We start from the raw sequence: 15,584 nt of genomic DNA, 5'->3' as shown, positions 1-15,584 counted from the left end.
GGGGTTAATGATGGGGAGGAGACGAGAGAGAGACTGAGTACAGCTACAGAACCCACTTTCTGAAACGGACCCTGCTCACCATTCACCGACAATTCTGAGCTAACAAGTTGCATGTTATTCTTGGATGCGCTTGCAGGACCGGATTTAAAATAGCATGACACACATATCATACCTGTTAAAGCCAAACATCAACGTAGCCCGAAGAACATTTGCTAATAAGATGAAGTTAGCTAAGTCAGCTGTCTCATCGTAAAAAAAAAAAAAAAAAAAAAAAAAGCACCACCTACCGTTCTTTATGCAACTTCAAATGTCGGACAAAGTTGGAAGTTGTTCCATCTCCGTCTGTGATTCTCTTCTTGCATGTTTTGCATATTGCACTTCGTTTTTTGTTGACTACTTCGTAGTTTATGTACCCGAAAGAAATTACTCTTGGAAGCATTTTTGGCTCGAGCGTTTTTGTTCTTGTTTTTTTCAAATCTGGTTAATTTGATTGGCTGTGCTACAGCCCACGCTCACATACATACGGAGTGTGGTAAGAATGAATGAATGAATAAAGTGAATTAATGGTCCGCACTTTTTATATAATATGTATGTTAAATTTTAGATTTGGGTAAAATATCAAGTCTTTTCAAGTAAACAGGTTCAAGTCCAATTCAAGTCCCAAGTCACTGGTGTAAAAGTCCAAGTCAAGTCACAAGTCTTACAACCTTTTTTCAAGTCAAGTCTAAAGTCATAAAATTAATGACTCGAGTCTGACTCGAGTCCAAGTCATGTGACTCGAGTCCACACCTCTGTTAGGAACTAATGTCCTAATGTTAGTTTTTGTTGGTTTTAAAGTGTGACCCTACTAGAGATTCAGATTCTGAAGATTCTGTTGACTTTATTGAGCACTCACAGTTAACTTTTCTAGAGTGTTGTTAATCCACTTCTACACCGAGAAAAAGGTCTCTCCTCATGTCTGCTGATTTGCCTCTGCTTCAATCTTTGCTGGATTATTAAAGTACCACCAGTTAGCGAAGCTCGCCTCCTTTTCTCTGTGTTTGCACTGCTTGTCCCTAAAACAAAACGTAAATTTTATTTTCCTGTGCACATTCCTTTGAAGAAACTTTCCTTGAGTGGTGAGCTGATCGGGGCTCATGACGGAATTTCTGTGGAATGATTTGAACCTGTGGAATAACCCTGTGGTACCAGAACTTTCATAATGCTAATCTTGTGTTTGGATTCTTGATTCACTTTCTTGTTTTAAATAAACACCTAAATAAACCTTTAGTACTAGAACTAATACGAGTTCTGCCTGCCTTAGTGGTCCGTTGACAGCAAGTTTTTATTTTAATTTTATTTCAGATGAAATAAGAAATGAACAGCCTAGGCAAAAAAAATGCCTTTGGGGTTTAATGTGTAAAGTATTAAAAGTATCAAAAGAATAATGATGATAAAAGATTTAATGACATTTAAACTCTTAATACTGATCAAATACATACCTAACATATTTACTGTATAATCTGCATTATACACCTAGAAAATTGTATTCAACATCTTATTTTGAAGGGCAATTGTGGAGCACTTGTAATTGGCCAAAATCCAGGACAGCCCAGTGGCTTTGAAAACTCAAATGAGCAGAGTCTTCACAGGTACTGCTTTTACAATGAATTCTGTTTTTCAAATTATTTTTCTATTTTTTATCTTTGTCAAGACTACTATTCATCTGGAGTATTGTCCACCTCATTGCCAGTGTGAGTGGGAAATACACAGTGTGTCGTGCTTTGGAGTTGAGGTTGTGCCTGTTTTCCATTCCAGCACAAAAGAAGTGTAAGTAACCACAGTCCTTAACCGCTGATTTCTGTGACTGTTGTGGTTAGACTGAAATGCTTTCAATTTCTCTTTTAGATGGCTTCTGGGGACAAAAATGTATTCCATTTCTGAGAATGCCTTTGCAAACTTGGCCAATATTTCTCAAATGTAAGATACTTTCTACGAAACTCTCCTCTTTCATTCAACCTAGTAGATTACTACTCAACTTTCAAAACTATTAACATCACGGGCATTTTTTTTCTTCCCCTCCAGTAAAAGTTGAAGCAGAACTGAAGTATATACTGCCCTGGGTCTTATAGATGACATGATAGTTGATTTGGAAAGGAAAATCAGTGTATGTTGCTAATGCATCAGCTGATTGAGGTGGAATTTATGGTTCAGAAGGGGTAGAGTATTCATAGCTCACTGGCCTGTCTAAATGCAGAGAGCTCTGCTTTTGGTAGAGGGAGTTTACAAAGTATGTAGTCTGTGGACTACTCTTGTTTGTTTTATTTTTGGTCCTCTAGCCAGAGAAATGTATTCATTAACCAGCTATTGTGGTATGAGCAGCCTTTTAATAGAATATGTGATAAAAATGGCATCTAGTGGAACAGGTTATATATTAAACAACTTACCACTGTGACCAAAAAAAAGAGATATCCTTGTCACATTGCAAACTCTGATTTAAATTCAAAATACCTTACTAACCCATTAGTCTTCTGTTGTGGCTTGCTCTTCTGGACATTTTCATTTCTAAAATTTCGATGTGGTTGTCTTTCATTTCATAACACCACTCTCATGCTTAGTAATAACAGCTTTATTTGTGTAGCACATTTCAAAAAACAGAAAACAAAGTGCATCACAGTTTTAATAAAAGCCACATATTAAAGATAGGTTCAAACATAGTGACTTATGGATTCATAAATAGACACAAAATCATCCATACGACCAGAGATTCATTCCACTAGAACCTCAGTTCTTACCAGAATCAGATAAAAGACATTTGAATACATGCAATTGGTTCATTTCAATTAAATTGAATTAAATTCATGCAATGCCAAATCACAAGAACAGTTGCCTCAGGTTGCTTTATTACTACAGTAGAGAAAAAATCCCAACAATCAAATAACCCCCTGAGCCCGGTCACAGAGGGAAGGAAAACCTCAGTTTTAGCAGGAAGAAACCTCCGGCAGAGCCAGGCTCAAGGAGGGCCAGCCATTTTCTGTGACTAAAAGCAGAAAGCAATTAATTAAAAGCATACCCCTGTTTCTGTCTGAAGTTGATTCGTTTTTTTTTTAAACTTTTATTTATTTTATTTTTTTTTGTATTTAGTAATTTAGTAGTATATACTATTTTAGTAATACTGTGATGGTAACTGATGGTAACTCTTGAGCACTCAAAGCGGTTTATATGACTTGCCTTATTCACCCATTCACACCCATTTATACAAGCACAGCATTTTTTTGCAAGGGACCTCAAGGCAGCTCAAGGCTAGTGACCAGCTTAATGGCTGCTTCCAGAGTTCTCCGGAGCCAGTTTGGTCGTTGGTTGTTGAGAGAACAGACATTTGCAACAAAGGGGAATGGAGGTCTATAGGCGTGTTTCCTTAGCTAATTGAGGGTGTCAGCTCTGCATCTCTGTCTTTGCCTGCACAAAGACTTATTACCACAGAGTGGTAATAAGATAACCTTTATAAGATAAGATAACCTTTATTAGTCCCACAGGTGGAAAATTTGTTAGGGAGTTTATCTATATGTGCTTTTTCTAATAGTAAATCAGCTTTAATTCTTAATAAAAACTATAATCAATGTATAAGTCAATGAATTAACATGTTAAATGAGAACTGTAGTTTGAGTAATGGAAGTATTTTTTAATGTCTGGATTTTGTATATGCAGAAATGATTCTGCTTCGACCTGGGCCAGTTAGTGTCTGGGCATGAGACTGGTTGCAGGAATGTGCAAAGATAAGAACTGTTTCTCCAGCTCACCAGAAAAAAGTATTAAGTCTGTTGTAATTGTTAAACACAAAATCATAATTAATTTGTGAATTTTATAAGTTAATTATGCTTAATTGTGTAATACTGATCATAATACAATCAGGTATAAGTTTAACCAATATAGTGAATAATCAGAATCGTGTTTATTGGCCATGTATATGTGCAGACACATACAAGGAATTTGGATCCGGTAGATGGTGACTCTCAAGCATGGCAATGTAAATCACACACACACACACACACACACACACACACACACACACACACACACACACACACACACACACACACACACACACACACACACACACACACACACGTCTATATATACATTACACATGCATACATATACATATACAAACATTCACAAAGCTGTGTAAGCCAACTATAAATAACCAATCTAAACTTATATACAGGGAGTGCAGAATTATTAGGCAAGTTGTATTTTTGAGGAATGATTTTATTATTGAACAACAACCATGTTCTCAATGAACCCAAAAACTCATTAATATCAAAGCTGAATGTTTTTGGAAGTAGTTTTAGTTTGTTTTAGTTTTAGCTATTTTAGGGGGATATCTGTGTGTGCAGGTGACTATTACTGTGCATAATTATTAGGCAACTTAACAAAAACAAATATATACCCATTTCAATTATTTATTTTTACCAGTGAAACCAATATAACATCGCCACATTCACAAATATACATTTCTGACATTCAAAACAAAACAAAAACAAATCAGCGACCAATATAGCCACCTTTCTTTGCAAGGACACTCAAAAGCCTGCCATCCATGGATTCTGTCAGTGTTTTGATCTGTTCACCATCAACATTGCGTGCAGCAGCAACCACAGCCTCCCAGACACTGTTCAGAGAGGTGTACTGTTTTCCCTCCTTGTAAATCTCACATTTGATGATGGACCACAGGTTCTCAATGGGGTTCAGATCAGGTGAACAAGGAGGCCATGTCATTAGTTTTTCTTCTTTTATACCCTTTCTTGCCAGCCACGCTGTGGAGTACTTGGACGCGTGTGATGGAGCATTGTCCTGCATGAAAATCATGTTTTTCTTGAAGGATGCAGACTTCTTCCTGTACCACTGCTTGAAGAAGGTGTCTTCCAGAAACTGGCAGTAGGACTGGGAGTTGAGCTTGACTCCATCCTCAACCCGAAAAGGCCCCACAAGCTCATCTTTGATGATACCAGCCCAAACCAGTACTCCACCTCCACCTTGCTGGCGTCTGAGTCGGACTGGAGCTCTCTGCCCTTTACCAATCCAGCCACGGGCCCATCCATCTGGCCCATCAAGACTCACTCTCATTTCATCAGTCCATAAAACCTTAGAAAAATCAGTCTTGAGATATTTCTTGGCCCAGTCTTGACGTTTCAGCTTGTGTGTCTTGTTCAGTGGTGGTCGTCTTTCAGCCTTTCTTACCTTGGCCATGTCTCTGAGTATTGCACACCTTGTGCTTTTGGGCACTCCAGTGATGTTGCAGCTCTGAAATATGGCCAAACTGGTGGCAAGTGGCATCTTGGCAGCTGCACGCTTGACTTTTCTCAGTTCATGGGCAGTTATTTTGCGCCTTGGTTTGTCCACACGCTTCTTGCGACCCTGTTGACTATTTTGAATGAAACGCTTGATTGTTCGATGATCACGCTTCAGAAGCTTTGCAATTTTAAGACTGCTGCATCCCTCTGCAAGATATCTCACTATTTTTGACTTTTCTGAGCCTGTCAAGTCCTTCTTTTGACCCATTTTGCCAAAGGAAAGGAAGTTGCCTAATAATTATGCACACCTGATATAGGGTGTTGATGTCATTAGACCACACCCCTTCTCATTACAGAGATGCACATCACCTAATATGCTTAATTGGTAGTAGGCTTTCGAGCCTATACAGCTTGGAGTAAGACAACATGCATGAAGAGGATGATGTGGACAAAATACTCATTTGCCTAATAATTCTGCACTCCCTGTACATAGAATACAGGATGACAGAAATGAAATGAAGTGGAATGAATACTACAGAATGTACATAAGGTGCAGTTGCAGTCTGGCAGTGGGAGCAGTATGACAGTTCAACTGTTTAGGAGGGAGATGGCGTGGGGAAAGAAACTATGTCAGGTGGTCCGGTCTGCAGGCTTCTATACAATCTGCCAGAGGGCAGCAGGTCAAAAAGTCTGTGTCCAGGGTGTGAGGGGTCTGTGAAGATTTTCCCTGCCCGATTCCTGGTTCTTGAGAGGTACAGGTCCTGGATGGAGGGCAGGGGGGTGCCGATGATCCTTTCTGCTCCCGTACAGTCCGCTGCAGTCTGCTCCTGTCCTGTTTAGTGGCTGCACCATACCAGACTGTGATGGAGGAGCACAGGACAGACTCAATGACCGCAGTGTAGAACTGGTTTAGCAGCTCCTGTGGAAGACTGTACTTCCCCAGTTGTCTCTGGAAGTACATCCTCTGCTGGGTCTTTCTGAGGATGGAGTTGATGTTGGTCTCCCACTTCAGGTCCTGGGAGATGGTGGTACCCAGGAACTTGAAGATCTTCACAGTCGACACAGGGCTGTCTGATATGGTGAGGGGGAGCAGAGTTGAGGGATGTCTCTTGAAGTCCACTGTCATCTCTACAGTCTTATGAGTATTCAGCTCCAGATTGTGCTGACTGCACCAGAGTACCAGCCGCTCAACTTCCTGCCGGTATGCAGACTCATCACCATCCTGAATAAGGCCAATGACAGTGGTGTCGTCTGCAAACTTTAGGAGTTTAACAGCCGAGTTCTTGGAGGTGCAGTCATTAGTGTAGAGGGAGAACAGTAGTGGTGAGAGGACACATCCTTGAGGGGCACCAATACTGAGGGACCGAGTTTCAGAGGTGATCTCCCCCAGCCTCACTTGCTGCTTCCTGTCTGTCAGGAAGTTGGTGATCCACTGACAGGTAGCTGGTGACACGCTGAGCTGGGAGAGTTTGGAGGAGAGAAGTTCAGGCACGACGGTGTTAAAAGCTGGACTAAAGTCCACAAACAGGACCCTGGCATAAGTTCCCGGGTGGTTGAGGTGTTGCAGGATGTAATGCAGCCCCATGTTCACTGCATCATCCACTGACCTGTTTGCCCGGTAGGCAAACTGCAGAGGGTCCAACTGGTGGCCTGTAATGTCCTTCAGATGGGCTAACACCAGTAATAAGAAAATATAATCCATGAAATGAGTCTAACAACTGGCCTCTCACTAAGATTCCTTATGCAGCACCTTTTTGGGCTAGAAGAAATTAAATGAATATTCATGGGAGACATCCCCTTGTCTTCTTTGAGATGAGCAGTACAGAAGATTGGATCGTAGATTAAGAGTTCACAGCTAGAAATTCCACCTGAGAAACCAGAGAGATGAACTGCTGCCCAAACTGTGGACTTGCAGTTTGGTTTGATATTTTTTGGCCTTTTCTCTGCTCATTCTTGCTGTGTTAGATTATAAATTCAAGAGGAATTCAACTGAGAAGATTTGGGTTTTCACTGTTTTGCTGTGGGATTGAATTTCCACAGGATGCTGCTTTTCTGGTGGAATATATCACCACAGAGATATGCACTTCTTCAGACCCGGATGTGCCTATTTTCTCCTCAACCTCTCTCCTCTCAAAGATCAGAGCAAAGTCAGCATTGGCCCATTGGGGTGTTATGATACTGTGAGGTCTTTAAGATAAGATGGGACCTGATTATTCAAGACCTTTAAGTAAAGATATTTAAAGCATCTTGGGGCAACTGTTGTTGTGATTTGGTGCTATATGAATAACATTCAATTTAATAACAATTTAGTAATGAATTTAACAGGTATGCAATGGCGAGATAGGAGATATATGCTCTTTCTCTCTATTCTCTGTCAACACTATCACTGAAGACCTTTTAGGAAGTTTTAAGAAGCTGATGATAATGAAATAAAATAGTTCAGCCTAAAAGTAAAGTAAAAGTTTCCAATTTTAGCAACATTCCTTAAATATTTGTTTAATGTGCCTGCTGAAGGATACAAAAATAAGAGAAACCGAAAACCAATAACTAATCTAAACTAGGAAAATACTACGTAACTGTTGAACCTGGAAGACAGAAGGAAAGTTGAGCAGAGACTCGGACAAGGGATAAGGGAAGACTGAGACAGTATACATACAGAAAGGGATGGTAAGGAAAGTGAAACACATTGAAGCACAGCAGTTAGCATAACAAGACAGGGGAAGCAAACAGAACACAATGCACATGGGACCAGGGACTGTCAAATTGACAATAGGGGCACGCAGACTGAGACCTAGACAAAGACACATAAGCTTGGCAATAGAACAGAGGAAGGAGATAGTGAGCAGGAGACATGGAGGAAGAGAGACGGAGAGAGGGACATGACTGGGGGGACAAACTGAGAAACAACAACAACAACATTTCAAGACTGACTTAACTGGGAGACACTGAAGGGCACAGACACGAAACAACGACATAAAAGGGGACCATATAACACACAAGACAACCTAACTAGAAATAAAGATAAACTCAAGAGTGGTAGAAACTAAATTAAGAAACATAGGTCGCGCAGAGAATAAAAATTAATGAATAAACAACATTCAAAAAACCCATGGCGCAAAACACTTGGTCAGTGACGCAGGTACCCTGAGAGCCTTTAAGTCTGTAAGACATGCCTGTAGCTTAACTAATTGGTTTCTCTTATCTGCCTTCATGGATAAATAAAGCTGGTATCACCTGCATAGCAGTGAAAATGTATGCTATGTCATCTAATAATATTATCTAAGGAAAGCATGTCTTATTTAAATTGAACTGATTACTGCATAGAACCCCCTGGAACTTAGCAAATTTTGTGTGGTGAGGGGTATCAGGTGCTGTACTGAGGTGTAGCAGGACAAGCAAAAGATGAGTCCACTGTCAGAGAACATATGAGATCATTAGTAACCTTCACTAGTGCTGTTTCTGTGTTATGATGAACTCTAAATCCTGACTGAAACTCTTCAAATAACCCATTCTTCTGGGAATTATACTATGCTGTTTTACAACTACTCTTTCAAGAATGTTTAACATAAAAAGAAGGTTAGAAATCAGCCTATGATTAGTTAAGATAGCTGTATTTTAAGTAAGGGTTAAAATGTTGCTGGGAGGTTGCAATAGAGCTGCAGTGGTGAGTTTTGGGTTTTGGAGAACAAGCCATTTATTGTCTTGTCAATAAATGGCTTTGACCCCTACATCAGAATTGTGAGTTTCTAGAGCTTTTCTATAAATTCTATAGCTAATAATAAATTAGCTTTAGAATTTCTTCATTCTTATTCATAGTTGTGCTTCTTATCCATCCAGGATCTGTATCTAATAATGTTCTTATTAGAAGATATCAAATTTGATTCAGTGACCATCGTTTTTGTCTTTAAAAGTTGTCCAGGAGTACAAGACAATTAAAAGTATTTCCCTCTCTATTTCTTTCTAAATCTCTCAATCTTCAAATCTGAAGTTGTACTTTGTTTGTGTGTTTTTCAGATACATATCTGATGACAGTACATTAAGATATCTTGAAAGGCATTCTTTCTACAACCTGTCCAGGGTCACACACATGTATGTAAATTTCATGCACAAAAATTTAACATGAAATGAAATTAATCATCAAATGAATGGATTTATGGTTCAGTAAATACAAATAAGTCTCATATCATGTTGCCTCTGTCCTGCAGTAGTACTGCCTGTAATGCCAATTACATTTACAGACCTGGCATATACCAGGACAAAATGATTTTCAAAGACCTGGCTTTTTTAAATGTTGGAGATGGGTTGGTTAGATGTAAAACATAATTATACAGTAATGTGAAAAGACTAAACCAAAGTGGCGAAATAGCATTGTTTTTGATCATCATCATAATAAAAGTTATGATAAAATTAAATAATTAGATTAAAATATAAAAAGTTTAACATCACTCAAATTCCGAGCGATCGTGGCTCAAGAGTTGGGAGTTCGCCTTGTAATCGGAAGGTTGCTGGTTCGAGCCCCGGCTCGGACAGTCTCGGTCGTTGTGTCCTTGGGCAAGACACTTCACCCGTTGCCTACTGGTGATGGTCAGAGGGCCCGGTGGCGCCAGTGTCCGGCAGCCTCGCCTCTGTCAGTGCGCCCCAGGGTGGCTGTGGCTACAATGTAGCTTGCCATCACCAGTGTGTGAATGTGTGTGTGAATGGGTGGATGTCTGGATATGTAAAGCGCTTTGGGGTCCTTAGGGACAATTAAAGCGCTATATAAATACAGGCCATTTATATAGTTTTCACAAGTATGTATTTTTAACAGATTATTTCAGCAGATTATTCAATCCTTACATGGCTCTTCTTGGATCCTAAAACCCACCAGTTTTTCCTTTCAAGCACAGGGTTACTGTGCTATTAAACCTTTGTCATTAGTTCTGCATTTTTATATAACAAGCCCCAATATGACAAGCCCCTTTTCCTGTCAGATACAGGTTGAACTTGTTACAGTAGATAACTTGTGAAAAAGATTTCTATGAATGTTTCTATAATTAAAACAGTTTTGGAGATATCTTAGACTGAAAAAGAAATTTAGGCAAAAAAGGATTACATGAAAAAATACAAATATTTTGTGTATGTGTCTCTGTGTCTGTTTGCATGTCCAACAGACAACTAAATGGCATCAAAACACTGTCATATATTGATCAAGACGCTTTTAAGAATCTGCCTAATTTAAAATATCTGTAAGTAGGATTTTATTTGCTTATTTATATTATGACTGTATTGTTTATTTTCCAAAGAAGCAACGTAAAAGTTATGTACATTTATTGGTTCTTGACTCAGCTTTCTTTTAATACAGTGGGATCACAAACACAGGTCTCACCACCTTTCCTGAGCTACAGCATATTCACTCCAGCCAAGAACATTTTATATTGTATGTAGCATTTAGTCATAAATATTCTGCTGTTCGGTGTCCTCTAATAATTTGACTTGAAGCCTTTGTGTGTGTGTTTGCTCCTTTTTAACAGGGAGATGGTGGAGAATGTTTTTATCCAAGTCATACCTGCTAATTCCTTTACTGGAATATCTCTGAATACTTTGACTATGTGAGTTTAATTTAATGTCAATGACTAATAATGCAACACATTTTATCTCTTGATTTGCCATGTTAATGGAGCTTGGTGACGGACCCTACTAGCTGGCATATGGTTATTGGTTAGGTCTAGAAAGACGGTCATGGTTTGGGATAAAATTCCTTCCTTCCTTCCTTCCTTCCTTCCTTCCTTCCTTCCTTCCTTCCTTCCTTCCTTCCTTCCTTCCTTCCATGAGACGTTACCACGTCAACCTCCTCAAAGCATGGAAAGAGGGTCAAACTACTTCTCTGGTGATGGAAAGAGATGGGTTGGCTGGAGGTGCCAAATTCAACCATTCCCGCCTCCCTCGATTGTGATGACCATCTCACAGAGGCCCAGAGAGTGGATGTTGCTGCATTGCAACAGCATTTTGCAACACTTTTTACTACAAGCTTTTTTCATCCAATCAAACAGACAACATACAGCAATAGTTTTCTATGCCTAAGTGTTTTGTCTAACATCAGCACACACTCCCACTCAGATGAATGTTTCTAGGACAACTTGGGGTTCAGTATCTTGCCCAAAGATACTACAACATGCAGACTGGAGGAGTTGGAGATTGTGCCACACTTGACCAGAGATTGTAGCCCAGTATATTTGAGAACTCAACTTAATACAATACTTTTGGTTATACACCTTATGTTAAAGGCGCAGGTTTGCACATCAGTCACATCTTGATGGCTTGATTTAAAATCGTTTTCCAATATGCATACCCTGCAGATTACGACAACAGAATGTATTTAGTATAGTTTCCAATGGCATACATGTGAGTGTGAAACACAGAGATGGAACTAACTTTTAACAACAAATTTAATTATGAATTTAAGATTTACAGGGTTTTCTTCTCATTTTTAGTGTGCTGAATAGCAATGGTGTGAAAGAGATCCAGGACTATGCTTTCAATGGAACCAAACTGGAGGAAGTGTATGAACTTTTGATTTATTCACTAAACTGACAAGACACAAGATTCAATTCACATGTTGTATTTATTTATTTCTTGTCTATATATTTTGTGTCTGAGTTTTACTAACGTGTTTGATAGATGGGATAAGTCGTAGGTAGATTATAGCCTCAAGTGATCAAGCAATTTTAATGACTAAAATGTCTGGGCAGGGTCAAATAATATTGGCCCTATTAGTACTTCGTAGTACTTATACTTAGGTATACTGTTCCAGATACTTTAAAATGTTCCAATGTCACTGATTATGGTTTTCAACCTTTTTTTGTTGTTTAATTCAAAATGAAATACAACAGTTTATTTCTTTGTTATTCTTGTCAGTTTCATTTTACTAAACACATTTTTCAGAAAAAGTACATTTTAAAACTTAAGGTTTGGTAAAACGGAATAGTTTTCATCATGTGACTTTGTTCCCCATCTTTTCCCAAATATTCAGGTATCTTGATAGGAATTTGGATTTAGAACAAATAGAGGAATTTGCATTTTATGGTGTGATTCAAGGCCCAACTCACCTGTGAGTAACTTAAATACAGAATTCACAAAAGACAAAGTATTCTTGACAAATCTCTCTCTCTCTCTCTCTCTCCCTCTCTCTCTCTCTCTCTCTCTCTCTCTCTCTCTCGCTCTTTTATTCTCTCTCCCACTCTTCCTGTATATGAAGACAGAGAGAGAAAGACAGAGAGAGCTCTATTGCCCAATGAATTAATTCTTAACTATCTGTCTGTCATTCCAGAGATCTTTCAGATACCAAAGTACACTCTTTACCATCAATAGGTATGAAGAACATTGAAAAGCTCCAAGCTAAAAACACATGGGCCTTAAAAATGCTGCCCTCCTTTAGAGCTTTTGTTCACTTACAAAGCGCTGAATTGACCTTCCCAAGCCATTGCTGTGGTCTTAAAATGCTGAAAAGAGGGCAAGGGTAAGTCTTAGGAAATCTTTCCCTGTTTTTCTTTTACTTGTGTACTCCTTTCTCCTTTCTGTTGTAATGTCCATAATATTAGGCCTTGGTTATTCTCAAAAGCTTTAACTAGCTACTAGCTAGTAATTTCAGTGTATGAAAAAATAATTATTTAGAACATGGCAATAATTTAGCATTTAAACATTTGACAGTTGAAAAAAGATGCACTGTAGATTGCAGCTTTTGTTTTGTTTGTTTCCATCTTTAGCCAAACATTCACTATGCTGTCCTATATAACCTGCTCAATGACTGCTATAAATTTACAGAAACAAAAAGTGCGCTAATTGTAATATCCATCCCTACATAAGATCATAACAACTTACAATGCGTGTTGTTTATATATTGTTGTGATTAATTGCTGTTTTTTGACTATTGCGAATGCTATCACAATAATACTACATATTATGTTATACTTTTTAACACTATTTTAGTCTTTAGGTGGAAAGTATTGTCGAGTACTGTCTGTATCTTAGACAAGATCCAACTCTCTGACATCACAAAGTGACAAATAAAAACCATTGTGGGTTTTTACTTTTTACACTTTGCATCACATGTAGTAATTCATGGTGTGATTCATCTATAATAAACACATTTCCAAAAAAGGAAAAAAAATATTATTTGCAAATTCTATTTAAAATAGTGCAAAGACAAGATAATAAATCCTGATATTGATAATTATAACTGTAAATGTAATACAACAGCAGGTTTAAATTAAACTGAGTTAGAAAAAAATTAGGAAAAGTTGTATAATGACAAAAAACATAGGCTTCATTTCAAATTCAATGCATGACTTCCGCATCAGAAACTCAAAAGAAATCATGGACATCACATCCTCTGGCTTAAGAGGAGAGGGACGTGTTATTAGTGCACAGTTTAAAAGTCAACATCTATGGGGATTCATTAATGTACATATCTTGTGCATCTTCATAGTCGCCATTAATGTTGAGTGTGGCTTTGGAGAACACATGAACACATGTTTATTTGAATGATACCCAAACCAAATTCTGAATGTATAACAACAGTATGGGTCCAGAGTAAAGCATATAGGTGCTAACTTGACCTGCCTGTGTTCCAAACCTCTTAACAATTCAAAATATATTTTATGAAATAGAAAAATATGACAAAAATCATAGGAATAGTTAATGTAAAAAGACTTGCATTTACAGTGTTCTTAAAAGAAGAGATAATGAAACTCGGTGGTAAACACAGACTATGTCCTAACTGTTTTAATAGTAACAAAAAAGCACATATGGTAGATATGTAATGTTGCCTTTGCATTTTTAATTAAAAATAGGCTTTAAATGATTTGCAGATTATTGCATTGTTTTTATTTACAATTTAAATGTGGTTAAACAACAACCCACTTCCGTCACAAAATTTGTATTTGAAAATATGTTTGTAATTCATTCCCTGGAAAATAACTCTTTTCATTTCTGTGCAAGACACTCTGAGGCAGTTATCTGCAACCTGACATGGGCTACTTCAGGGAAGCTGCAGCTGTCATCTGCAACGCTCTCTCAGAGGTATCTGGAGTACAACATCTCACAACATCTGAAATCTGAAAAGTTTGGTATTCCAACTCATGGCAGTGCAAATAGCAATCGCAACAGCCTGATTTGCCCAACCAAGAAGTCTCAGGATGATACTTTGTTCTATGTAAAAACATATTCAGAGCATCTTAGTGAAGTTTTTGACTCTTCGCTGTGTAATGAACTTGACGCAGATGATGGACCCTCATGCACCCCCCTGCCTGATGCTTTGAACCCCTGTGAAGATGTGATGAGTAAAGACATCCTGAGGATATTGGTCTGGGTCATCAGTTTATTTGCCATTTCAGCAAACCTATTGGTGCTCGTCATCCTGTTGACCAGTCGACAGAAAATGTCTGTTACCCGTTTTCTTATAGGTCACCTGGCATTTGCAGATTGCTGTATGGGGTTCTACTTGCTGGTCATTGCATTTGTGGATTTCTACACACGCTCCAATTATCATCACTATGCGATTACCTGGCAAACAGGAAGTGGCTGCAATATAGTGGGAACATTATCTGTGTTTGCAAGTGAGTTATCTGTGTTCACATTAACTTTAATCAGTCTTCAGCGCTGGAATGCCATCTTCTCAGCTATCAGGCCAGACAGAAAAATGAGGTTGCGTCATGCATCTGTGCTAATGCTTGTCGGCTGGTTGTTGTGTGTGTTTCTTGCACTGCTGCCAGTACTTGGTGTGAGCAGTTACCAGAAAGTAAGCATCTGCTTACCTATGGACACTGGGACAACTGCTGCACGGACCTACATTATTTCTGTCTTGATTGTTAATGTCACTGCTTTTATGGTAGTATGCTTATGTTACATCCACATCTACTTTATGGTACACAATCCCAATCATAACTCCAGCAGATATGACACGAGCATGGCCAAACGCATGGCTGTTATTATTTTTACCAACTTTTTATGTCTGGCTCCCATTTGTTTCTACGGCCTGTCTGCAGCTTTCCACCACCCGATGATAACTGTCACAGATTCCAAGGTATTACTTTACATGCTTGTAATATTTAATGCACCCCCCCCAATTTATAATAAGGGTTATGTCTTTTTCTCCACAGGTGCTGCTGGTTCTTTTCTATCCTCTCAACTCTTGCACCAACCCATTTTTTTATGCTATCTTGACAAAGGCATTTCACAGAGACATCCTGATGATGCTGAGTCAGATGGGTCTTTGTCAACGGCAAGCACACCTCTATCGAAGCCAACTAGTCAGTATTACTCCCTACATATAAA

The 15,584-nt window shown here is 38.6% G+C and overlaps 1 protein-coding gene across 1 annotated transcript; it reads left to right on the top strand.

The window, feature by feature from the left end:
* The first annotated feature begins 1,136 nt into the window (after positions 1-1,136).
* LOC116319150 (thyrotropin receptor-like) lies at positions 1,137-15,583 on the top strand. The gene is made up of 12 exons (XM_031738380.1): positions 1,137-1,184; positions 1,694-1,809; positions 1,888-1,959; positions 9,288-9,362; positions 10,424-10,498; positions 10,615-10,689; positions 10,784-10,861; positions 11,744-11,812; positions 12,283-12,360; positions 12,580-12,768; positions 14,250-15,333; positions 15,410-15,583. Exons 1-12 carry the CDS (start codon positions 1,137-1,139, stop codon positions 15,581-15,583), a joined length of 2,133 nt encoding a protein of 710 aa, XP_031594240.1.
* The last annotated feature ends 1 nt before the right edge of the window (position 15,584 follows it).

The sequence above is a fragment of the Oreochromis aureus genome, linkage group 7 (assembly GCF_013358895.1).
Source record: "Oreochromis aureus strain Israel breed Guangdong linkage group 7, ZZ_aureus, whole genome shotgun sequence".
Classification (NCBI taxonomy): Eukaryota; Metazoa; Chordata; class Actinopteri; order Cichliformes; family Cichlidae; genus Oreochromis; species Oreochromis aureus.
Note: the sequence above shows the minus strand (reverse complement) of the source record. Positions and strands in the feature narration are given on the sequence as shown.